Below are 26,929 nucleotides of genomic sequence, written 5' to 3'. Positions count from 1 at the left end.
TCTAGTCCCTCACACCACCATCAATAAACTTGAACATCGGTCCATGCCTTGTGTTTTTCTCGGATACCCTCCTAATCATCGAGGTTATAAATGTCTCGACCTTGCCACCAACAAAATTCTAATAAACTGTCATGTTATTTTTAATGAAACAACATTTCCCTTCTCCAATTCTCCACAAAAGTCCCTCTCTTCATACAATTTTCTATCCACTCCTATACATCCTTCCTACTGGACTCATGTTTCCTCATCCCCACTTCAACCACTTCGGCCCAAACTCCATCACCCATTTCCCCTACACCCCACATTAGCTTACCCACCCATCCATACTCCACTCCTCCTCATTCACCTCCACGGCCCAACAGCCCTCCCAACCTGTGACTAGCTTTACCATACGTACTCGTTCTATGGACGACATCTCAAAACCCAAACAACCCTTTAATCTTACCGCCTCTCTTGTTACCCCCTTACCTAAAACCCCCACCGAAGCCTTGTCTAAACCGGATTGGTACAATGCCATGACTACTGAGTTCAATGCACTTATTAAAAATAAGACGTGGGAATTAGCCCCTCGCACAACAGATATGAACGTGATACGTAGCATGTGGTTGTTTCGACAAAAATATCGCTTCGATGGCACGCTGGAGAGATATAAAGCTCGCTTGGTTTGTGATGGCAGTACTCAGCAGGTGGGCATTGACTGTGGGGAGACATTTAGTCCGGTTGTTAAGCCAACCACTATTCGGACTGTCTTGACCCTAGCTTTGTCTCAGTCATGGCCCATACATCAGTTGGATGTTACCAATGCCTTCCTAAATGGAAACATTAGCGAAACAGTTTATATGTATCAACCCATGGGATTTCGTCATCGTCAGTATCCGGATCACGTTTGTTTATTAAAGAGATCATTATACGGGTTAAAACAGGCACCACGAGCATGGTACCAGCGATTCACGGATTTTGTTTTGTCCATTGGTTTCCAACAGAGTAAGTGTGAGAACTCGTTATTTATCTATCATCAGGGTTCTGACATGGCTTACTTACTTATTTATGTTGATGATATTATTCTTACAACGTCCAATGATACTTTACGAGCTACTCTCATACGTCAGTTGGCAGCAGAATTTGACATGAAAGATCTTGGACCACTGAGTCATTTTTTGGGGATTAATGTAACACGACAGCATGATACTATGTTCTTGTCACAACAATCCTATGCATTAGATATTATTGATCGGGCCGGTATGTCATCCTACAAGTCGGTTGCTACTCCAGTGGACACAAAATCTAAACTTAGTGCTTCTTCCAGTGACCCGTTTGAGGACCCTACGTTATATCGTAGTCTGGCTGGTGCACTTCAGTATCTTACCTTCACCAGACCTGATATTAGCTATGCAGTTCAATAAGTGTGTATGCATATGCATTCTCCACGGATTGTTCATTGGAATTCACTCAAACGCATTATTCGCTATCTTCAGGGCACTACCTCGTTTGGTCTCACTTTGGGTACATTTACTGATCTCTCATTACGTGCATACACTGATGCTGATTGGGCTGGTTGCCCGGATACTCGACGCTCTACTTCAGGTTATTGTGTTTATTTGGGATCTAATTTATTATCTTGGTCATCTAAGCGTCAGGCAGTGGTATCCCGTTCTAGTGCGGAGGCAGAATACCGTGGGGTTGCTAATGTGGTGGCAGAATTATGTTGGATTCGGAATTTATTGCTTGAATTACGTTGCCCACTTAGGAAGGCTAGTGTGGTCTATTGTGACAACATCAGTGGGCCGTTTATTTATGTTTATTTATCTGGGAACCCGGTACAGCATCAGCGTACTAAACATATTGAGTTGGATATTCATTTTTTCGTGATTTGGTTCAACGTGGTGATGTACGGATACTTCATATCCCGTCTCGTTACCAAATAGCTGTCATTTTTACAAAAGGTCTTCCGAGGGTTTTATTTGACGATTTTCGATCCAGTCTAAGCATTCGGCCTCCTCTCGCTTCGACTGCGAGGGTGTAATAGAATAGATCAAGTTTGTATATTTAGACTAGATCGATATCTTGTATATTTAGAGATAATATGTATTGATTTAAGGTTATCTCCTACCTAAAATAGTGGAGAGCCTTTTGTATTTATAGGGTATTAGTTTCAATGAAAAAATCAATCGATTTTTACCAATCTTTCAAATACAATGGGTATCTTATAGAACCCCTAGTGTTCTTGGTGATCATGAACCAGATGCAATGTATTTCACTTTTCCTGCAACATATATATTAATTATTGCAAACAAAATGTTATGCAAAGGGTTTTGCCTAGTAGATCATCAGTTAATACAAATGAAGAACTCATGATTCGTTTAACTATTTAACATAGATAATTTTGTTACAATATTTTTTTATTGTTTATTGTTATTACAACCATAGTCCTAATATATTGATTTTATATACACATAAGTTTATATTTATGGGCCCAATTTTTCTACTCGCACAGGGCCCAAAAATTCTTAGGGATTCTCCGGATGGCCCTGTTGCCTACTGTATGGTTTCAAATTTGGTACATATTGAAGAACCATATAGTTTTATTATACTGTAAAACTCAACAATAAAATAAAGCAATTGAATCTCACCCAGAATTATGCTTTCTATCTTTTTAATGATGCCACAGTTAGGAACATTTTAAACATTCTCAGAAGTTTTTCTAAAATGAAAAATCTATAAACCATTATACCTTGTTAATGCCACAGTTAGGAGCATTTTAAACATTCTTAGAAGTTTTTCTAAAACGAAAAATCTATATACCATTATACTTTGTTAAACACTTAAAAACTAAAACCCATTTTAAATTAAGCCTATTACTCTTTTACTCATCAACACTCATTAGTAATGTTTAAGCCCATCTAAAATTGGCCGAATAGTTTCCAGTTAAGCGTAATTAAAAATTTAACCCATTTAAAAATGGCCCAATAGAGGCCCATTTTTTTTCTACTCACCTGGGCCTAAGATATTTGCAGGATTGTTAGTGACAGCCCTAGTTACGATAAGTGTTAATATGGATTCATTTCGAAAGTAAACGACACTATTATCAAGTTTTAGTGAATTTTGTAGCAGTATATGCCATGTAACAAATTGTGGGAAATGAATGATTTTCGTATAAATATAGTAATTACAGGTTAACTACATGTAGTAGATATGTACTATAACTTGTGTCCTTGTACAAAAATCATATAGGATAATTGGTTGATTTTTTTTTTTTCTTTTAATCAGTGGAACATTTGAAGTTAGTTGAAGAAAGCAAATTATTTTATTATACTTGTTGGGGAGTGGGCCGACTTCTCACTGGGCCGCATCTTTTGCTTCTTTAAGTTGGGCCACAACACAACCCATCTGCTGCAATGAGAGATGGACACAAGATGTTTGGAACCTGCAGGTGTCTCTGAGAATTCACGTACCATGTTCGAGTTTGAAAAAATATGTCCATCCGTAATGTTTTATTATTATTAAAAAAACTCAAATTAGTATTGGGCTCAATAAACCTAATGCCAAGTGGGCTAAATTCTAAACTATAAAAAATTATTTGTAAATGGGCCTATATTGGAATTGATATGTGTTTACTATCTAAAAAAAATAACATATAATCATATATATAAGTTTTTTTTGAAATCGCGTGCCCCTCGAAATCACAGGCCTTGTGCGCAGGTCCTCCCCCCCCCCCCAACCATCAAAGCCGCCACTGCTGCAGTAGTAAAGTCTAAAAATTAAAAGAAAGATATCTTGTAAAACACAAAAGTCAAAGTGGTGTAATATTAGAGGGGGGGGGGGGGGGGGGCTCTTTTTTGCTCTGTAGTGGAGTTTTTCGTGGATGCCTATTTCATACACAGTTTATAAGAATATGTGGCTTTACAAAACTTTATGTGGTCAATAAACCAACACTTGTTCAAGAGAAAATTCGATGAACCGCATAATCAATTTGATAACATAAAGAAACCGAAAAATAGTTCTTTAATGCAATCACAGAATCGTTTCGAGGCGCCCCACAAAACATTAACGGTGGAATTGATACATTACCGAATTCAGGTATAGGATTCTTTGAAAAAGACAAGTCATTTTGTTCTCTCTAGTTAAATAGTAGTACCATAAAGAAAGTGATACCTGTCTAGTTAAATATTCTCTTCTATCTTTTCATCAAAAAGATACTGTTTATATAACACTACTTATATATACTTTTTTGCATATTTATTTACAATCACTTGACAAAATAAAGGGTAAGCAACCATGGATGCTGTATCTCAATTGCAAAGACAGTTTGTTGAACATGCAACGTCGTTGTATCGTGAGGTTGGTTTTTGCGGTTGATTTGTTTTCAAATTCTAAAATAAGTTGTCTAATTTTTGTTTTTTGGGCTTTACAAGGGGTACCTTGATGATCAGTTTACTCAGCTTTTAAAACTGCAAGATGAAAGCAACCCGGATTTTGTTGTTGAAGTTGTATCCCTTTTCTTTGAAGATTCCGAAAAGCTTCTTAACAATTTGGCAACTGCACTGTGAGTAATAACTAATAACTAATAAGTCCCTATAAATAACTTGATGTTGTGTTTCTTGAAATCTAATATTATTTAGAGTAAACTTCCGTTTTGCTCCCTGTGGTTTGGTCACTTTAACGGTTTTGCTCAAATAGCCATTTTGCTCCCTGATGTTTCGGTTTTTTTGCCAGTTTGCTCCCCGCCTCTAACTCCATCCAAATTGTTTGTGTTTCCATTTTGCTCCCCGCAGGGAGCAAACTGGCAACAAAATCAAAACATCAGGGAGTAAAATGGCTATTTTTAAATGTTTGGGGCAAAACCGTTAAAGTGACCAAACCACAGGGAGCAAAACAGAAGTTTACTCTATTATTTATTAACTCTACTTTTTTTTTTTTGTGTGTATCACCACAGTCAGCAGGAGAGTATTGATTATAAACAAGTAGATGCTCATGTGCACCAGTTCAAGGGTAGTAGTTCTAGGTAATACACAAAAAAAAAAAAAAAAAAAAAAAAAAAAAAAAAAAAAAGTTTTCAAAAAGGGAAAGATTGATTTATGCTTATAAAACATGTGTTTACTTGTTTTCTGCTAACAGCATAGGTGCGCAACGAGTAAAGAATGTATGTGTCGTCTTCAGAAACTATTGTGATGAGAAAAACCTTGACGGGTTAGTAATTATTCTTACAGTTTTCGACTTAAAGCTAGAATTTTTTTACGAGCTTATTCGTTCTAAAAGTAATTAAATTATGGAAATTAGATTCGGTATGGAGGTTAATTTTGACCTTTTTTTGTATCCTAGTTTGGTTCTGTCGCATTGGATCCGGGTTTGGAAATAGTTTTAACACTAAGATCTGGATTTAGTACATATCTTAAGCTTAATTTAGCAATCAAATCTTTTTTTATTTAAATTGTTAATGAATCTATATCAGCTCTCAGGTAGACAAAAGTCAACTGTTATAACTTCCTTTATTGTTTGTGATTATGCATCACACAAGCGCCCAGAGCTAGCTTGATATCTATATTTAGTTACTAGGCTAGAAACCTGTGTATTACACGTGTTGAATAAATGAAATCTTAAATATTAAATAATAAAGATTTAGCAATAATAAAAAGAATATTTTGAGATAAAATATATTTGCAAAAATAAGAGATCCGAATACGAATAGGTGAATTAAAAAATGTGAAAAAAAAAAGAATCTTAGCTCACAACATTTTGACTTGTTAGCTATTTATTAGTTATATAGATATAGATATAGATTTACCTATGTCTATGAAGTTTGAGTACTTATAATTAACTCCTACTTACAATATTTTATATTCTATTTTTATTAATCGGTTGGGCATCTATAACTATCTGATGACCACAATTTAATGAGTGTAGGTGTTTAGTATGTTTGGAACAAGCAAAAAATGAATATCTCCTCGTAAGGAACAAACTTGAAGCCTTGTTTAATGTAAGTCTATAGCTCTACGCCTCTACCTAAACAAAACAAAAAAAACTAAATGAATCATTGATGCATGTTTGATCCTAAATTTTGTTTTCTTTTCTCTTGTGTGTACAACTTTGGGTCAACAAGACCAAAAGTTTTTTTTTGAAAGGAGAACTTCATTAACCAAAACCGAACCCGAAAACCGGGACGGCCGAACAAAAAAAAACAGAGCTACATATTTACAAATTTACACCAATCCCCCCAATCAAAATTACCTTTTTTAGCTCTATACTTGAACCAAAAGAAACTAACTATCATGACTTCGCTAAACACCTCATCCACGCTACAACTAATGCCGTTGAATCTGAGGTTGTTTCTAGCCTTCCACAAGACCCAACACGTTGAAATGACAATACCGTGAAGAGCCTTCCGTTCCGCCGAGCTTCTATCCCCCACTTTGTGGATCTCAAGAAGATCTCTAAAGGAAAAGACGAAGAATTTAGGAATTTTACACCAAAAACTAATTTTTTCCCAAACACCCAAGGCTAACGGACAAGCCGTGAAAATATGAGTGACCGAGTCCAGATTTTCGTTGCAGAACTTACATCCGTCGTCGATCAACACCATACCTCTTTTCTCAAGCGCCTCCACCGTAGGAACACGATTCAACTCCGCCCGCCAAGCAAAGATGTTGCACTTTTTTGGAACCCAATTACACCATTCCATGACGAATCTGTTGCTGAAATCTCGACTCGAAACTATGAGACCTTTAACCGCCGCAACCGAAAACCCTGAAGCCCCACTCCCCAACCAAGCCCACTTATCCGAGCCACTAGAAAGACAAACCGAGGCCACAGCAGACCTCAGCGACTGCCACTCAGCCGACTCAATAGGAGTGTCCGGCTCATGTCTCCAAAGCCAACATTCATCCCCGTCAAGCCGATCTTTGATGCTACAAGGTTTAACCACTTCCAAAGCAAAAAGAGCTGGATAAATATCTTTTAACGGGGCGTCGAAAAGCCACGGGTCTAACCAAAACATGATTTTTTCTCCATTACCCACTACTCCTTTTAAGAGACTTCGAAACGGGACATTCTCGAACAACGGTCTCCTAAGGACCGAAACAATGCTACTCCAAACCCCACCAAACGCTTTCCTGTGAGGAAGAAACTCCCATTCCGAGTAACCGAAATGGATAGCATTGACAACTTTGACCCATAGACTATCTAGCTCGTTCTTATACCTCCACCCCCATTTAGCTAATAATGTCGTGTTGACATCTTTGAGGTGTTGAAGACCAAGCCCTCCCATGTCGACCGGAGAGGCAACCCTATCCCACGCCACCCAATGAATCTTTTTTAACTCCGAATTCCCACCCCAAAGAAATTTTCTAATAAGGGATTCCAGTACCTGAATCACCTTCACAGGAGCGCGATACAAGGAGAAGTAGTAGCACGGAAGACTCTCCACTGAGCGGATCAAAGTGACTCTACCACCCACCGAAAGCATCGAAGCCTTCCAAAGAGAGAGTCTTTTCTCAAACGTTTCAACAACCGGTTGCCAACTCGACGACCTATTCATGTTCGAACCCACACAGAGGCCAAGAAACTTAAATGGGACCGACCCCGTACCACATTCAACAACATTCGCCATCTCGTCTACTTCAACAGCTTGAACCCCGACCCCAATCAATTTAGATTTAACCAAGTTGATCCTGAGACCCGAACACGCGTGGAAGCATTTAAGAATTCTAACCACGTTCCGAATATTTTCCTTAGACCACTCACCCATAATAATTGCATCGTCTGCGTATAAAAGGTGGGTGATGGTAGGGCCTTCATTCGGGAGAGAAACCCCATTGACTATCCCCAAATTGTTAGCTTTTTGGAACATACATGATAAAGCTTCCATGACGACAACGAAGAGAAAGGGAGAAATAGGATCACCTTGGCGCATTCCTTTGTGGCACCCAAACTCGAAAGTTGGGGAACCATTGACTAGAACCGAGGCCCTAGCCGACGAAAGAACCCCGTTAACCCATGAACACCATCTCCTAGAAAAACCCATTTGCTCTAGGATATCTACCACAAATTTCCAGTTTATGTTATCGTACGCCTTTTCAAAATCCACCTTGAGCAAGAAGACCTTTTTCTTTCCTTTACGGCTCCAGTTTAGAATTTCATTAACAATTAAAGGACCATCAAGGATAAGGCGGCCCTTGATGAACGCTGATTGGGACCCCGAAATGACCGAATCCAGAACAACTTTGAGTCTGTTAGCCAGAATTTTTGAAATTGCCTTGTTCACAACCCCCACCAGACTAATCGGACGATACTCTTTCAAAGATAACGGGTCCGTAACTTCTGGAATCAAGGCTATAAAAGAGGACCCGCAACCCAAATTAATCACCCCATTGACAAAGAACTCCTCCATGATATCAAAGAAATCCGCCTCAAAAAGGTTCCAGAACCGCTTGATTAAACGGAAGCTAATACCGTCCGGGCCCGGGGCCTGGTCGTCGCCACAGTCAAAAATAGCCCTTTTAATTTCCTCTTTACTGAACCGAGCGCTTAGAAATTCCGAATCCGCTTCCGAAATCTTCTTAATATCCGCACAAATAAGGCGGGGTCGGTCGGCCCAATCTTCTTCAAATTTCTTTTTAAAAAATCTGAAAATTTCTTTCTTAACGAGAGTCGGCTTAGACACCCACGAGCCATTAACCTCCAACCCGTGGATAGAATTAGACGCCTTCCTGCAGTTAACCATAGCGTGAAAGAAATTGGTGTTTTCATCCCCTTCCTGAGCCCACTTTATTCGAGATCTTTGCTTCATGTCCCTGCTTTTACGTTCTTCTTCCTCCTTTAGGACTTTTTTACTTTCAAGGAGGATCCACTCCTCTTCTTCCGACAAATTCCTCTCGTCCAAAATCCCTTGTATACATTCGAGATCCGACATCGCAGCTGAAACAACTTCAGAATTTTTAGCTAGCATTTCGTCTCTCCAAATCTTTAGCTCAGACCTGAGAATGCTCAATTTTCTCATAAGGCGAACATCCGGAGGACCACTGATGCCGGGATCTTTGCTAAGAGCCGATTGAACAACTTCACAAAAGCCCGGCTTGTCGAACCATGAGTCGAAAATCCGAAATGGTTTAGGACCAAAATTGGACAGATCCGTCTTGAGAATTATTGCACTGTGATCGGACAAGAACGACGGGACCGCAACGACGTCCCCTTCAGGCCACTTATTAAAAAAACTGGAATTCACGAGGAATCTATCCAATTTGCTTTGTTTTCTGCCATCAGGAGCCGAATAAGTAAATTTAGAGCCTCGCATATTATACTCAAGAAGACCCGAATCAAAAATGAACTTATTAAAGTTAGTCGCACAGGACAACTTGAAGGTGCAATTCTTCCTTTCTTCACGAAACCTGACCGCATTGAAATCACCTGTGACAATACACATCCCATCCCAACCCGAAATCGCTTGAGACAATTCATCCCACAAGGCCTTCTTAGCCACAACGCTCTGGGGCGCGTATACATTGAAAACACATAGGGCCAGACCACTACCAATCATGTTACCCGTGACTTGCAAAAAATTCCTGTTTTTGTTCACACTTGACAACCGAAACAATGACAGATCCCAGATACACAGAAGACCCCCAGATAAACCAATAGAATCGACACTTTCGAAGCCAAAATTTTTATTCCCCCAGCACCCAGCTAAAACCTCCTTCTTCACCGACACAGATTTGGTTTCTTGAAGAGCTAAAAAACCAATCCTATGACTAGAAACCTGAGACTTGACCCAACGCTGCTTCTCCACACCCCCAATTCCACGGATATTAAAAGAAAGCAAATTCATGATTCAACTCCATTATTACCTGAAGAACCGAAAAAATTACTGACCTTTTCTAACTTCTGCCCAAAGTCCACTCCCACTTGAGCCCCAATGTTAATGATGTTTTCAACCTCCTTATTAGGATCAGCACCTAGATCTGGAAAAGCTCCGGCCAGCCCGTCCGTCTGAAAATCCGACAGCGGTGGGTCACCCACCTGGGCCTCGGATGTCTGCGCACTGGTGTTTAGGTCAATATTGTTTTGCAAATTGGCTGTGAACCCCACGAAACCAAAACCAGGGACGTCATCTTCCACTGAGTTCCTCGTCCTTTTCTTGGGCCTCAAACCTTCCGGGGAACTATTACGTGGGGATTGTGTCTGGGCTTTAGATCCTTTCTGCCCCAAATTACTTCTCCTTTTGGGCCGGCCCACTTCTTCTCCTGCCCCACTTTTAAAACCCCCAACCAATTCTGGCCCCACCACTTTAGAGCTAAGCCGACAACCTAGTACACCACAGGCACCATTGTCTCTCTCTTCAGCATTAAATACGTCTCGAGATGCCATTTCCCCATGCAACGGAGAAGGTGCTGCATGGGAATTAGAAAGAACCGGAGACTTCTCGACTGCCCCTATATTGCCCGACCCTTGACCTTCCTCCGGTGAGCCACAATCGGAAACTTGCATCCCAACAACCGGAGAAGACACCGACGATCGATTACCATCTGCTGCCGAATCGGAATCACGACTAAGACAATCCGGAATCCAGTCCTCAAGATCCTCCTCCACCCATATTCTGAAAGCTTTGTCTTTCCATTTCAAGACAACCTCATCGTTAAACCTGGTCGTTACTCCGACTAACACCCCCACCCTAACAACCGACAGATCACGGTCTTCCTCGAAATCCTTCGGAACAAACAAAACCTTACCGAAAAGGTCTCCAACTTGAGTCATCACTTCAGGATCAAAGAAGTGTAAGGGAATTCCGCACAACTTCAGCCAGGCTACCCGCTCAAGAGGTAACGTTTGGCCACTCCATGGATCAAGCTTATCAAACCACGGGCTCCATACTTCCTTCGAATCCAAAAACCGATTCCTCGATTCTTCATCATGGAACGAAATAAGTAACGACAGGCCACCGAGATACTGGACGTTAGCCACGATAACTTTAGCAATTCTCAGTAGCCTATCGAAATCAACCAGAGTTTCCAAATTCTTAGTTCTACCCACAAGAGCTAAACCAAAAAGATTCTTGAACGCCCCCGATCTGTCAGGAACAACGATCGACTTCTCTTCCTTCCTTTGCCCTATCACCTGTCTGACCGGACCATTGCCAACACTAGACGTACCCACCACATCTCTATAGCTTCTAACATCTCTGACTTTAAAATTAACCCCACTCTTACTCTGACCTTCAACACCTGGATTCTTAAGGAAACTTTCCTTCTCAACCGAGCTCCCCGAATTCTCTACGGCGAATCTAGCCACATTGAACTTGAGCTTAAAATTCCCCATCCTGACCCCTCCGAGCACCCTTAACAACTCATGACAGTCCCTGACACCTGAGAAGGAAACAAAACCGAATCTACTCCCTTGCTTATCTCTTTTCCTCGCAACATACGTGCCTGCAACATCTCCGAGACCCTCCAAGCTTCTCCTGAGCTCCCAAGGAGTACATCCTTCTGGAAGGTTCGTAACGAAGAACTTGACAATGTTATCGATCTTTTTCCCCTTGCCGGCCATAGCGACAACCACAGGCAGGAGAAAACCAAGCACTCCGGCCGAGACACGACTCGAAGCGGTGTTAACGGAATTCGAATCGATCTAGCAGTTCCTATACTAGATAGTCGCGACCGATATCAGACCCGCTAAGCCCACCAGAGAAGAACCAGCCGAAGATACTATAAGACGAAGGGAGAGGGGGAAAAACCGGTCCCGGAGACGAGTGGAAGAACTTCAGAAATGGGGTTAGGATGAACGGTCAAGCCAGAAGATCGGCGACCCCGCACGCTAACCTACCCCTGTAGTCTTCGTCGAGTCGCCGGCGAACGGGGAAGCTAAAGGGTTTTTGGGGAGAGAGTACACTCTTGATCACAGGTGTAACAAGACCAAAAGTAACTCACTTTCTCCATTCAACATTTTTGTATAATACACCTGACATACTTAGATATTATTTTTTTGATTTATAGTTGGTCTAGCAAAATCATAACTCACCGAATCTGCTTAGGGTGTGCTCATAACTCACCATTATGACCCTCCACGTTAGTTGGTCTAGCAAAAATATATTTTATTTTGCAAAAGCACTATTTATACTAAATCTATATTGGAAAGTTAAAAATAATAATAATAATAATAATAATAATAATAATAATAATATGCATCTAGATTTTTTTTAAAAGTTAAATATTATAAGTTATTAAGATAATAAGTCAAATTAGACGCTAAATCAATTCAAAGAAATTCAAGTTGAGTTCGTTGTCATGTATAGTGAACTGCATACAAACGAAAACACTTCCAAAAGCCTTTTAGGAAACGCTTGTAATCTTGCTAGACCACTTAAAACTAAAATATTCCACATGCTTATGATTCCTTTTGTGTCTTTGTAAAAACAAAACATAGAAGGTGATTCGCATACCATTAAAACTTTTGAAACATACAATCTTGCCTTGTATTGTTTTGTCTTTTGCCAGAAGATCTAATGAAAACTTTTGTTTAAATCACAATCATAATAGTACGTTAAACAAATTTGTTTTTCTTTGATGTGGTTTTGAATATAATGCAGCTTGAGCAACAAATCTTACAAGCCGGAGGATCGGTCCCTATGATGGCATAGGTGTCACAACCTTGGCTAGATAACTAGATTATTTATCGATATAGAGCTTTGTATGAAACTACCATCGAGATTATGTGAATAATGTTACTCGTTAAGGAATGTAATATTTTCAATGTATGATCTCGGTAATAAGAACTTATGTTGTCTGGAGCATTGTTTCATGATGCCTTTTATTGATATTCTTCATATTGTTTCTTGATTCCTTTTATTGATATTCTTCATATTGATTATGTGTGTGTGAGGTGGGGTGGTGGGGTGTGTTTTCTCTTATGTTATGTTATAATAAAAGGGTGCCGCGCGATGCGGCGGGAAACACAGACACGTGATGTGCATTGTTCGGTTGCTTCAGTTATTATCTTTAACCGAAACGGGAGTCATCGGTTAGTCTATTTTATTAACCAATCGGTCTTCGATTAATCAGTTCAGTTTATTCGGTTAGATTGTCAGTTATTGCTTGATTCGTTTAATTTCGGTTAATAGTCAAAACCAAACTTGAGCTAAAACATTTGCTTAGAAATACATGAAATTGAGGTATAAATACATAAATTTAAGATATAAAATATGAAATAGATGAACTAAAGGTATAAAAGCTAGAAATATATGAAAATATTTGTTCTAACCATTTCTTATTAGACAAGAAACCTTTCATATATTTTGAATACTTTGACATTTGGGTTAGAACATCTAAAAAGGTATATTGAGGTGGAGTTGTTTTAGTAGGCTCATAAATTTCCCAAATTGTTCTTCGGTTTTTTTGTTTGATCAGGCAACCAAGATATGGAACTCGTTGTCTTTCTAACTTGTTCCTCCGAATAATTGTGGTTGTTAAGAGGTTTGTCTGGTTCTGGGGTAGGAGGGGTGTTTTGGTCTTTTTGGGTGGTAGGTTGGTTGGTGGGTGAAGGGTTAGGCGTGGTTTCATGGGTTTGAGTGGTGGGTGGGAAGTGCGCCTTGGGGCCTTTTAAGAACTAATTCCGCTAGTTGACTCAGTTGTTGTTCAATATTCTAAAGAGTTTGTCACACCCCAAAATCCACCATGCGGAGTATCACCGCTTGGAGGCGTGACACGACCAGGATCAAGCCACCAATCATATTGAACAACGTATTTAAGTATATAAAATCAACCACAATACAATTGGTGACCAAAAGGAAGTTAACCAAGTTCAATTTAAACAGCGGAAGCATAAGACGTTAAACCAAGACATAAGTTCGTAGTTCATAAGTTTAAAGACCCAAAACATAAGTTTCATAAGTTCATAAAGTTCATTTATTAAGTACGGGACATAAAAGTTCGCATCCCATAACGACCACCTCCTTGTGCAAGCCCCACAGCGTCTAGAGACCTGCAAAGCATGTAACAACGAGTCAACAACTAAGTTGAGTGAGTTCACGGTTGGTTGTCCATTTTAGAGTTGTTTCCAAAAACGTAGTTTAATCTTAATCAGCTATCCAGCCGTGGGGGTTACCCCATAGTTCGAAAACGTTTATTAGTTAACCATCCCATGTCCACCTTCCCTGGCTATCCAGCCCGGCACTCCGGCCGTGGAGGCTACCCCATTATTTAAACTATCAGACTCGTGTATCATATCAACTACTAACGAAAATTACTTGTGCCCTAGCGTCGGTGTCTATCATCACCGACGTGCCATAGTCCATTAGTACACGCCCGTCCGACTGGCACGGTGTGAGGTTTGTTAAACCTAATAGCGCTATTAACTAATGACCCGCTCGCCATAGCCTCGACGATTAAGTCGATATAAAGGGAGGGACTTCGCTGATTGAGTTCTAGTCCAGTAAGTCTAATTCCGTCCCAACAGGACGAGGAATTCTCATTCCTGAACACGTCCCAAGGACGAGGAATCCCTATTCCTGAACCCATTCCCACCGGGAATTACCATGCTTTGTAGAAAAGTGTGAACTCACCTCGGTTTGCTCGGTTAGATAAGTTACTCTAATAATCAGGAAATCAAGCACGTCCTAATAAGGTACAGATAACAATCAATTTCTCATGCACAACACGTATGGTTTATCTACTCATTACTTTTATCACATATCACACAATTTAAACATCAAGGCTCTTTGTTAAGTTATATATTATTTTACCCTAAAATAATATAACGGTAAAATAAACAAGTATTCACACAAGAGTTTTAGTATACATTATATATTCTAAATATATATTTACCCGTTTTTATTTACAAAACCAACCTCCGACACTTTGTATTTTGTTACAAAAATTATGGCGAAGTTTCTATTCAAAACACAAGTTATAAAATATACTTGTAACGCTTGTTTTAGAAAAATATTTTCTAAGTGTTTGGGATTTTTAGAAAATTTCGCCAGAGTTTCCTTGTAAATGGAGGTGTCCATCCTTACTAGCATATCATTTTCTTTACAAAAATTCATTCAAACAATTCTCAATCATCAACATACAATCTTTACTTAACAGTTTTGTTAGAAACAAGCATCAATTTCTACATCATGAACTTTGAAAGTTTATAAAAATGTGTAGTAACTTACTAGTGTATTTAGTAAGTCTTGTACCCCTTTAAAGTGTGATTGTTTTTTTAAAAACTCCATTTTTAATGAATATGATTCTTTACAACTTGTGTTCATAATTTTCTAAAAATATTTCTTCATGTATTTTTCTTGTTACACATGTGTTTCTTTACTTTGTTAACCACCAAAAATGATATTTATTTATGTAAGAACCAAGATTTAGTAAACTTGTATTTTTAACTTGGTTTCTTGGTAAATCATACTTGAAACATTTAGATCTACAAGACTCTAAACTTACTTGTTCATGATTTTACAAGAAAACATCATATTTCTTTAAGTTCATGACTTTTTGTGAGGATGATCCATAACCTCTAACATGTTCATCCTCTCATCTTGCTAGATTATGTTTTTAATCATAGTCTAGCAAGATTACATGACCGTCAACATTATTTCTACCAACAAACAATAATCAACAAGTATATCAACACTATAACAACATGATTTCTTTATATTTAAAGCTTATGTTTAAGTTTCATCTTTATGTTCTTTAGTCTTCTTGATGTTCTTCACATTTATCATTATGATTCATACTTTAACCACCTTCATAGGATGTAAAATGAGTATATCTCAGAGACTTACCACTGGCTCAAAGCTAGGAGAGTTCAAGTGAAGAAAAGTGGTGGATAAAAGAAGATAAGAGAGGTCCTTCAACTTCCGAACACACCGAGCTTTGTTGTATGCCTTCTAACACCCTTGTATATGTGCAGAATGTATGAAAAGTGGGTTGATGGTGGTGGTATGGTGATGGTGGTTGGCGGCCGAAACAAAGGAAGAAGGAGAGGAGGAGTGTTGATGTGTTGTAGGTGATGAAGATTGTTAGTCTTGTGGTTATATAAATAAACCTCCACCATTCTTTTATCCACTAGATTTAATGTCTCCTTAGTACAAAGCATATTTAATAAACTATTCAATATAATCAAGGGTGGGTCTCCACCTTTGTAACCGATTTTGAGGGGGGTGCTTGGTTGGGTTGTAAAGGTTAGTTACTAAGCTAGTTAGGAATAAATGAAATAATTAGTGGTTTATGGTGTGTTATGTAATAATATAATGTGTTATGATGTTCGGGAACCATAACTAGTTCAGAAAAATAAAAACAATGCTTATAGCATTTTTTTGGTGTTCCGGGTAATGTCCGGTTGTTCGGTTTGATACCGGTTCGTTAACGTGCTAAGTTATTCCGTTTGGTGTCCTATATATATATATATATATATATATATATATATTTGTAACATTTTTAATTCTCAACACTTGGGAAAGCATACATGATTATTTAGTAATTTTTCTGTACACTACTAGTATGTTAACAAGCACGTGTAAGTATAGCACAGTAATCAGAAAGCAGTTAAGTGATTCAGCACAGTCATCAAGCACTTTAATTATCATGAATAAATTGTACGGAATACATGGAATTATGAGGGTTGTCGCATTCTCCCTCTGTTAAGAAAATTTCGTCCCGAAATTTAGCACGTGGTTACTGAGAAATTTAGCATTCTCCCTGCGTTAGTTTCCTGGTTTTCCTGGGGTGTCACATCATCCCCCCGTTGGTTTGGAATTTCGTACCGAAATTCTGCAGTAGCTTCAGCCTCAGTAGTGGTTTCACTTTTCTTGAACAGCTGGGATACTTGAGTTTCATTTGGTCCTCTCGTTCCCAGGTATACTCTGGGCCACGACGGGAATCCCAACGAACTCGGACAAGAGGTATCCTGGTACGCTTGAGAATCTTAACATCTCGGTCAGTAATCTCTACTGGTTCCTCGACGAATCGCAGCTGGTCGTCGATAGTGAGTTCCTTTAAGGGAACTATGAGGGTCTCATCTGACAGACACTTCTTCAGATTCGACACATGGAAAACATTGTGAACTCCGCAGAGTTCTTCAGGTAGATTCAACCTGTAGGCCACCTTGCCAATTTTCTCAATGATTTCGAACAGTCCGACATAACGCGGATTGAGCTTGCCTCGTTTGCCAAAACGAACTACACCTTTCCAAGGTGAGACTTTGAGTAGCACCCAATCCCCAACCTGGAACTCGAGTGGCTTTCTTCGTTTATCAGCATAGCTTTTCTAACGGTCGCGAGCTGCCGCCATTCGTTGTCGTATCTGAGCAATCTTCTCGGTTGTATCCACTACAAGTTCTGGGCCTGTGATTTGACTGTCACCAACTTCTGCCCAACAGAGAGCTGATCGGCACTTCTGTCCATACAATGCCTCAAACGGAGCGGCCTGGATGTTGGTGTGGTAAGTGTTGTAATATGAAAACTCCACTAAAAGGAGATGCTTTTCCCAGCCGTTAGCAAAGTCGATTACACATGCCCGAAGCATGTCTTCATGGGCTTGGATGGTGCGCTCAGATTGCCCATCCGTTTGCGGGTGATATGATGTGCTCATATCTAAACGTGAGCCAAAAGACTTGTGCATAGCTTGCCACAGTTCAAAGGTAAAACGCGCGTCACGATCAGAAATGATGGAGGTTGGCACTTCGTGCCTTGATACCACTTCTTTTAGGTAGATGTCTGCTAGAGTAGAAAACTTATCCGTTTCCTTGATGGCCAGAAAATGTGCAGACTTGGTAAGTCGATCCACGATTACCCAAATGGTATCATTACCGCGTTGGGATCCAGGCAGGCCAGTAACGAAATCCATGGAAATTTGTTCCCATTTCCATTTAGGTATCTTTGGTTGTTGCAGTGGGCCTGATGGTTTCCGGTATTCGACCTTGACCCTAGCACAAGTCAAACATTTACTGACGTAGGTTGCTATGCTGGCTTTCATACCAGGCCACCAGTATGTAGTCTTTAGATCGTGATACATCTTATCCGAACCAGGATGTACTGAATAACGAGACTTATGTGCTTCATCCATCACAAGCTCGCGTAAGCCTCCATAAAATGGAACCCAGATGCGTCCGTTAACATAGTAGGCGCCGTTTGCCTTTCGTTCTAGCCGCTGCCTCGATCCTCGTAAGGACTCATCCCTGATGTTATCTGCTTTCAATGCTTCAACCTGAGCATCGCGAATCTGAGCGGGAAGGTTAGATTGGATGGTATGTTGTAAAGCACGTATACGCTTAGGTATAGTATCCTTTCGACTGAGGGCGTCGGCCACAACATTGGCTTTGCCCGGATGATACTTGATAGCGCATTCATAGTCGTTCAAAAGTTTGACCCATCGGCGTTGTCGCATGTTTAACTCCTTTTGCTTGAAGATATGCTCGAGACTCCTGTGATCGGTGTAAATGGTGCACTTGGTACCATACAGGTAATGTCACCATATCTTAAGCGCGAAAACAACTGCTCCCAATTCCAAGTCGTGTATAGTGTAGTTCCTTTCGTGAACCTTAAGTTGGCGCGATGCGTAGGCAATGACCTTGTAACGTTGCATCAATACGCAACCAAGTCCTTGGATGGAAGGGTCGCAGTAAACCACAAAATCATCTGTGCCTTCGGGCAATGAGAGGATAGGCGCGCTACAAAGTCTATCTTTCAAGTGCTGAAATGCGGACTCCTGTGCATCACCCCAACGATAGGTGACACCCTTCTGAGTCAGTGAAGTGAGAGGTTGCGCAATCTTTGAGAAATCCTTGATAAACCTTCTGTAATATCCTACCAAACCCAAGAATTGGCGGATTTCTGTTGGTGTACGGGGTGCAGGCCAGTTCTTGATCGAGTCAACCTTGGATGGATCCACATGAATCTCATCCTTGTTTACCACGTGGCCTAGAAAGTGGACTTCGCGAAGCCAGAAGTCACATTTCGAAAACTTGGCATACAACTGCTCTTTTCGAAGAAGTTCCAGAATAAGCCTCAGGTGTTGCTTGTGTTCCTCCTGACTCTTAGAATAGATCAGGATGTCGTCGATGAAGACTATGACAAATTTATCCAGGTAAGGTTTGCACACTCGGTTCATGAGATCCATGAAGACCGCAGGTGCATTCGTCAATCCGAAAGGCATAACCAGAAATTCGTAGTGCCCATAACGAGTCCTAAATACCGTTTTAGGGACATCCTCGTCTCGGACTCTCAGTTGATGGTAGCCTGACCTTAGGTCAATCTTGGAATAGAAACTCGACCCTTGCAACTGGTCGAATAAGTCATCAATACGTGGAAGAGGATAACGATTCTTCACGATCACCTTGTTGAGTTCGCAGTAGTCAATACACATTCTGAAGGTACCATCTTTCTTCTTCACGAATAACACTAGAGCTCCCCAAGGCGAAGAGCTAGGACGTATGAAACCCTTTTCCAAGAGTTCTTGTAGTTGCGTGGACAGTTCTTCAAGATCTGATGGAGTTAGACGATAAGGTGCTCGAGCTATGGGCGTTGCTCTAGGAGCTAGCTCGATTTGAAACTCGACTTGACGATGAGGCGGAAGACCAGGTAATTCCTCAGGAAACACCTCAGGAAAATCACGTACAATAGGTATGTCTTCTATCTTTCTTTCTTCCGAGGATGTATCAGAAACGAGGGCTAGAATAGCAGTGTGGCACTTTCGCAACCACTTCTAGGCCTTAAGGAAAGAGATGATGCCCACAACAGCACCACTCTTGTCGCCACGAATCACGAGGGGTTCTTTACCAGAACGAGGGATGCAGACAATCTTCTCGTTGCAAAGAATTTCCGCTTGCTGATGAGATAACCAATCCATCCCAATAACAACGTCGAAACTACCCAGAACGATAGGAATAAGATCGATAGAGAAGGTCTGACCAGCTAGGACGAGGTTACAGCCCTGAACTATGTGTGTCGCTTCAAGACTTTTACCGTTTGCTAGTTCTACCGTGTGTTTGGTGTTCAGAAGTGTTGGAGTGCGCTTAAGCATTTGGCTAACTTTTAAGGACACATAACTAGTATCGGCACCTGAATCAAATAAAACAGTAACAAAGAAGTCATTCAGAAGAAACTTACCCATCACCACGTTGGGATCGTTCCTTGCATCACCCTGACCAATCACGAAGGCACGACCTCGGGCGCCATTGCCATTATTGTTCCCCCCGCTGTTGCCTCCATTGTTGTTCCCGTTTCCTTGGTTGTGGTTGTTCTGATTCTGGTTAAGCTGGGGGCAGTTTCTCTTAAAGTGGCCTTCAGCGCCACACTGAAAGCATCCTTTATTGCCCTGCTGTTGCTGCTGCTGGTGGTTTTGTGGAGCTGGTTGTTATTGTTGGCAATTCTGATTTGCTGGTCGCATGCTCCTGCAATCCTTGGCTTCATGACCAAACTTGTTACACCTCAGGCAACGACCGTTGTGGCACTGTCCGCTGTGGTGCAAATTACATCGATTGCACTTAGGGTGATTTCCCTTGTACCCACCCTGACCTTGATTCCCAGAAGACTGCTGACCGGGGCTCCTGTACTCATCTGTCTTTCGCTGCTGGGACTGAGACTGAACTGAAATAGAACCCTTGCCCGAATTTCCATCCCACTTGCACTTGTTATCACTGGGAGCATCAGTAGTAGTAGCGCTGATACGCTTGGGCAGCTTGTTCTGTTCAACTGCCTGATCAGTGAGACGATGAGCCAACCGGATGATTTGCTGAATGGTACCCAGGTTAGCTGAAGTCACATGACTCTGAATCTCTGGTACAAGACCCTTGAGGTACAGCTCAATACGTTTGATGGGGGGTCCACCATAGTGGGACACGAGATAGCTAGTTCGTTCGACCTCTTTGTGTATGCCTCGATCTCAGACCCCGTCATCTTCAAATTGAAAAATTACACCTCTAGTTTGTGGATGTCGTCACGGCTACAGTACTCCTCTTTGATCAATTCTTTGAAGTCGTTCCATGGGGTGGCATTAGCAACCGCCAGCCCAAGCAGTTGAACCTGTGTTTTCCACCAGGTTAACGCAGCACCTTCGAGTGTTCCAGTAGCAAATTTCACCCTATGATCTTCAGGGCATTCACACATCTCAAAAACAGACTCGAGCTTCTCGAACCAGTGTAGGAGACCTACAGCTCCTTCAGTGCCGCTGAAGGTACTTGGTCAACAGTCCATGAACGTTTTGAACGTACATACGGGAGGCGGAGCATGTTGACATGTGGTGCGAGAATAAAAGACAAGGTTAGGCTCAAGGGTTGGTTCGCGAGGGTAGGTTCTAAACGTCCTAAGATGGGTTGATATGGCGGGTCGTACCTCCTGCAGGAACAGCTGCGAGTGCCTCAGCAACTCGTTCATTGATCAAAGCTGTCAGCTGGGCTTGAGTTAGGTTGATACGTCCTCCGCGTCCGTTCATGATCTTCACAACGAATCAACGTAAGTGAGAAAAGTGTCGCGAAAGTGCGTAAGTGTGGGACGACAGTAGAGAGTAAGCACACAAGGTTCAAATAGAAATTATCACGTTAATTAATGCACAGTGTGAACGATCTAACCGACAATATAACATAAATCATACCACCTATGGTGTCGAGTCTTGCACGTGGAGTGAAGCGTCGTTGTGGATCGTTGAGCACTGTACAGGTTATAGTCTGGTTTTGTCAAAAAGCTTTTCCCTTTTTAAAACCAAGTTCACTATAACCAATGGCTCTGATACCAATCTGTCACACCCCCAAAATCCACCATGCGGAGTATCACCGCTTGGAGGCGTGACGCGACAAGGATCAAGCCACCAATCATATTGAACAACATATTTAAGTAAATAAAATCAACCACAATACAATTGGTGACCCAAAGGAAGTTAACCACGTTCAATTTAAACAGCGGAAGCATAAGACGTTAAACCAAGACATAAGTTCGTAGTTCATAAGTTTAAAGACCCAAAACATAAGTTTCATAAGTTTATAAAGTTCATTTATTAAGTACGGGACATAACAGTTCGCATCCCACAACGACCACCTCCTTTGCAAGCCCCATTGCGTCTAGCGACCTGCAAAGCATGTAACAACGAGTCTACAACTAAGTTGAGTGAGTTCACGGTTGGTTGTCCATTTTAGAGTTGTTTCCAAAAATGTAGTTTAATCTTAATCAGCTATCCAGCCGTGGGGGTTACCCCATAGATCGAAAATGTTTATTAGTTAACCATCCCATGTCCACCTTCCCTGGCTATCCAGCCCGACACTCCGGCCGTGGGGGCTACCCCATTATTTAAACTACCAGACTCGTTTATCATATGGGTTACCCCATTATTTAAACTACAAGACTCGTGTATCATATCGACTACTAACGAAAATTACTTGTGCCCTAGCGTCGGTGTCTATCATCACCGACGTGTCATAGTCCATTAGTACACGTCCGTCCGACTGGCACGGTGTGAGGTTTGTTAAACCTAATAGCGCTATTAACTAATGACCCGCTCGCCATAGCCTCGGCGATTAAGTCGATATAAAGGGAGGGACTTCGCTGATAGAGTTCTAGTCCAGTAAGTCTAATTCCGTCCCAACAGGACGAGGAATTCTCATTCCTGAACACGTCCCAAGGACGAGGAATCCCTATTCCTGAACCCATTCCCATTCCCACCGGGAATTACCATGCTTTGTAGAAAAATGTGAACTCAACTCGGTTTGCTCGGTTAGATTAGTTACTCTAATAATCAGGAAATCAAGCACGTCCTAATAAGGTACAGATAACAATCAATTTCTCATGCACAACACGTATGGTTTATCTACTCATCACTTTTATCACATATCACACAAATTAAACGTCAAGGCTCTTTGTTAAGTTATATATTATTTTACCCTAAAATAATATAACGGTAAAATAAACAAGTATTCACACAAGAGTTTTAGTATACATTATATATTCTAAATATATATTTACCCGTTTTTATTTACAAAACCAACCTCCGACACTTTGTATTTTGTTACAAAAATTATGGCGAAGTTTCTATTCGAAACACAAGTTATAAAATATACTTGTAACGCTTGTTTTAGAAAAATATTTTCTAAGTGTTTGGGACTTTTAGAAAATTTCGCCAGAGTTTCCTTGTAAATGGAGGTGTCCATCCTTACTAGCATATCATTTTCTTTTCAAAAATTCATTCAAACAATTCTCAATCATCAACATACAATCTTTACTTAACAGTTTTGTTAGAAACAAGCATCAATTTCTACATCATGAACTTTGAAAGTTTATAAAAATGTGTAGTAACTTACTAGTGTATTTAGTAAGTCTTGTACCCCTTTAAAGTGTGATTGTTTTTTTAAAAACTCCATTTTTAATGAATATGATTCTTTACAACTTGTGTTCATAATTTTCTAAAAATATTTCTTCATGTATTTTTCTTGTTACACATGTGTTTCTTTACTTTGTTAACCACCAAAAATGATATTTATTTATGTAAGAACCAAGATTTAGTAAACTTGTATTTTTAACTTGGTTTCTTGGTAAATCATACTTGAAACATTTAGATCTACAAGACTCTAAACTTACTTGTTCATGATTTTACAAGAAAACATCATATTTCTTTAAGTTCATGACTTTTTGTGAGGATGATCCATAACCTCTAACATGTTCATCCTCTCATCTTGCTAGATTATGTTTTTAATCATAGTCTAGCAAGATTACATGACCGTCAACATTATTTCTACCAACAAACAATAATCAACAAGTATATCAACACTATAACAACATGATTTCTTTATATTTAAAGCTTATGTTTAAGTTTCATCTTGATGTTCTTTAGTCTTCTTGATGTTCTTCACATTTATCATTATGATTCATACTTTAACCACCTTCATAGGATGTAAAATGAGTATATCTCTGAGACTTACCACTGGCTCAAAGCTAGGAGAGTTCAAGTGAAGAAAAGTGGTGGATAAAAGAAGATAAGAGAGGTCCTTCAACTTCCGAACACACCGAGCTTTGTTGTATGCCTTCTAACACCCTTGTATATGTGCAGAATGTATGAAAAGTGGGTTGATGGTGGTGGTATGGTGATGGTGGTTGGCGGCCGAAACAAAGGAAGAAGGAGAGGAGGAGTGTTGATGTGTTGTAGGTGATGAAGATTGTTAGTCTTGTGGTTATATAAATAAACCTCCACCATTCTTTTATCCACTAGATTTAATGTCTCCTTAGTACAAAGCATATTTAATAAACTATTCAATATAATCAAGGGTGGGTCTCCACCTTTGTAACCGATTTTGAGGGGGGGTGCTTGGTTGGGTTGTAAAGGTTAGTTACTAAGCTAGTTAGGAATAAATGAAATAATTAGTGGTTTATGGTGTGTTATGTAATAATATAATGTGTTATGATGTTCGGGAACCATAACTAGTTCAGAAAAATAAAAACAACGCTTATAGCATTTTTTTGGTGTTCCGGGTAATGTCCGGTTGTTCGGTTTGATACCGGTTCGTTAACGTGCTAAGTTATTCCGTTTGGTGTCCTATATATATATATATATATATATATATATATATATATATATATATATATATATATATATATATTTGTAACATTTTTAATTCTCAACACTTGGGAAAGCATACATGATTATTTAGTAATTTTTCTGTACACTACTAGTTTGTTAACAAGCACGTGTAAGTATAGCACAGTAATCGGAAAGCAGTTAAGTGATTCAGCACAGTCATCAAGCACTTTAATTATCATGAATAAATTGTACGGAATACATGGAATTATGAGGGTTGTCGCATTCTCCCTCTGTTAAGAAAATTTCGTCCCGAAATTTAGCACGTGGTTACTGAGAAATTTAGCATTCTCCCTGCGTTAGTTTCCTGGTTTTCCTGGGGTGTCACATCATCCCCCCGTTGGTTTGGAATTTCGTACCGAAATTCTGCAGTAGCTTCAGCCTCAGTAGTGGTTTCACTTTTCTTGAACAGCTGGGATACTTGAGTTTCATTTGGTCCTCTCGTTCCCAGGTATACTCTGGGCCACGACGGGAATCCCAACGAACTCGGACAAGAGGTATCCTGGTACGCTTGAGAATCTTAACATCTCGGTCAGTAATCTCTACTGGTTCCTCGACGAATCGCAGCTGGTCGTCGATAGTGAGTTCCTTTAAGGGAACTATGAGGGTCTCATCTGACAGACACTTCTTCAGATTCGACACATGGAAAACATTGTGAACTCCACAGAGTTCTTCAGGTAGATTCAACCTGTAGGCCACCTTGCCAATTTTCTCAATGATTTCGAACAGTCCGACATAACGCGGATTGAGCTTGCCTCGTTTGCCAAAACGAACTACACCTTTCCAAGGTGAGACTTTGAGTAGCACCCAATCCCCAACCTGGAACTCGAGTGGCTTTCTTCGTTTATCAGCATAGCTTTTCTAACGGTCGCGAGCTGCCGCCATTCGTTGTCGTATCTGAGCAATCTTCTCGATTGTATCCACTACAAGTTCTGGGCCTGTGATTTGACTGTCACCAACTTCTGCCCAACAGAGAGCTGATCGGCACTTCTGTCCATACAATGCCTCAAACGGAGCGGCCTGGATGTTGGTGTGGTAAGTGTTGTAATATGAAAACTCCACTAAAAGGAGATGCTTTTCCCAGCCGTTAGCAAAGTCGATTACACATGCCCGAAGCATGTCTTCATGGGCTTGGATGGTGCGCTCAGATTGCCCATCCGTTTGCGGGTGATATGCTGTGCTCATATCTAAACGTGAGCCAAAAGACTTGTGCATAGCTTGCCACAGTTCAAAGGTAAAACGCGCGTCACGATCAGAAATGATGGAGGTTGGCACTTCGTGCCTTGATACCACTTCTTTTAGGTAGATGTCTGCTAGAGTAGAAAACTTATCCGTTTCCTTGATGGCCAGAAAATGTGCAGACTTGGTAAGTCGATCCACGATTACCCAAATGGTATCATTACCGCGTTGGGATCCAGGCAGGCCAGTAACGAAATCCATGGAAATTTGTTCCCATTTCCATTTAGGTATCTTTGGTTGTTGCAGTGGGCCTGATGGTTTCTGGTATTCGACCTTGACCCTAGCACAAGTCAAACATTTACTGACGTAGGTTGCTATGCTGGCTTTCATACCAGGCCACCAGTATGTAGTCTTTAGATCGTGATACATCTTATCCGAACCAGGATGTACTGAATAACGAGACTTATGTGCTTCATCCATCACAAGCTCGCGTAAGCCTCCATAAAATGGAACCCAGATGCGTCCGTTAACATAGTAGGCGCCGTTTGCCTTTCGTTCTAGCCGCTGCCTCGATCCTCGTAAGGACTCATCCCTGATGTTATCTGCTTTCAATGCTTCAACCTGAGCATCGCGAATCTGAGCGGGAAGGTTAGATTGGATGGTATGTTGTAAAGCACGTATACGCTTAGGTATAGTATCCTTTCGACTGAGGGCGTCGGCCACAACATTGGCTTTGCCCGGATGATACTTGATAGCGCATTCATAGTCGTTCAAAAGTTTGACCCATCGGCGTTGTCGCATGTTTAACTCCTTTTGCTTGAAGATATGCTCGAGACTCCTGTGATCGGTGTAAATGGTGCACTTGGTACCATACAGGTAATGTCACCATATCTTAAGCGCGAAAACAACTGCTCCCAATTCCAAGTCGTGTATAGTGTAGTTCCTTTCGTGAACCTTAAGTTGGCGCGATGCGTAGGCAATGACCTTGTAACGTTGCATCAATACGCAACCAAGTCCTTGGATGGAAGGGTCGCAGTAAACCACAAAATCATCTGTGCCTTCGGGCAATGAGAGGATAGGCGCGCTACAAAGTCTATCTTTCAAGTGCTGAAATGCGGACTCCTGTGCATCACCCCAACGATAGGTGACACCCTTCTGAGTCAGTGAAGTGAGAGGTTGCGCAATCTTTGAGAAATCCTTGATAAACCTTCTGTAATATC

The 26,929-nt window shown here is 40.7% G+C and overlaps 1 protein-coding gene across 2 annotated transcripts; it reads left to right on the top strand.

The window, feature by feature from the left end:
- The first annotated feature begins 4,153 nt into the window (after nucleotides 1–4,153).
- On the top strand, nucleotides 4,154–12,815 carry LOC110889124 (histidine-containing phosphotransfer protein 1). Of its 2 annotated transcripts, XM_022136632.2 has the most exons (6): nucleotides 4,154–4,338; nucleotides 4,413–4,543; nucleotides 4,934–5,002; nucleotides 5,116–5,187; nucleotides 5,902–5,974; nucleotides 12,572–12,815. In XM_022136632.2, exons 1-6 carry the CDS (start codon nucleotides 4,276–4,278, stop codon nucleotides 12,620–12,622), a joined length of 459 nt encoding a protein of 152 aa, XP_021992324.1. In that variant the 5' UTR covers nucleotides 4,154–4,275; the 3' UTR covers nucleotides 12,623–12,815. The 2 variants fall into 2 exon arrangements, with proteins under 2 accessions (XP_021992324.1, XP_035835365.1); XM_035979472.1 differs by lacking the exon at nucleotides 4,934–5,002 and having other exon boundaries at nucleotides 4,195–4,338.
- The last annotated feature ends 14,114 nt before the right edge of the window (nucleotides 12,816–26,929 follow it).

The sequence above is a fragment of the Helianthus annuus genome, chromosome 11, assembly GCF_002127325.2.
Source record: "Helianthus annuus cultivar XRQ/B chromosome 11, HanXRQr2.0-SUNRISE, whole genome shotgun sequence".
Taxonomy (NCBI): domain Eukaryota; kingdom Viridiplantae; phylum Streptophyta; class Magnoliopsida; order Asterales; family Asteraceae; genus Helianthus; species Helianthus annuus.
Note: the sequence above shows the minus strand (reverse complement) of the source record. Positions and strands in the feature narration are given on the sequence as shown.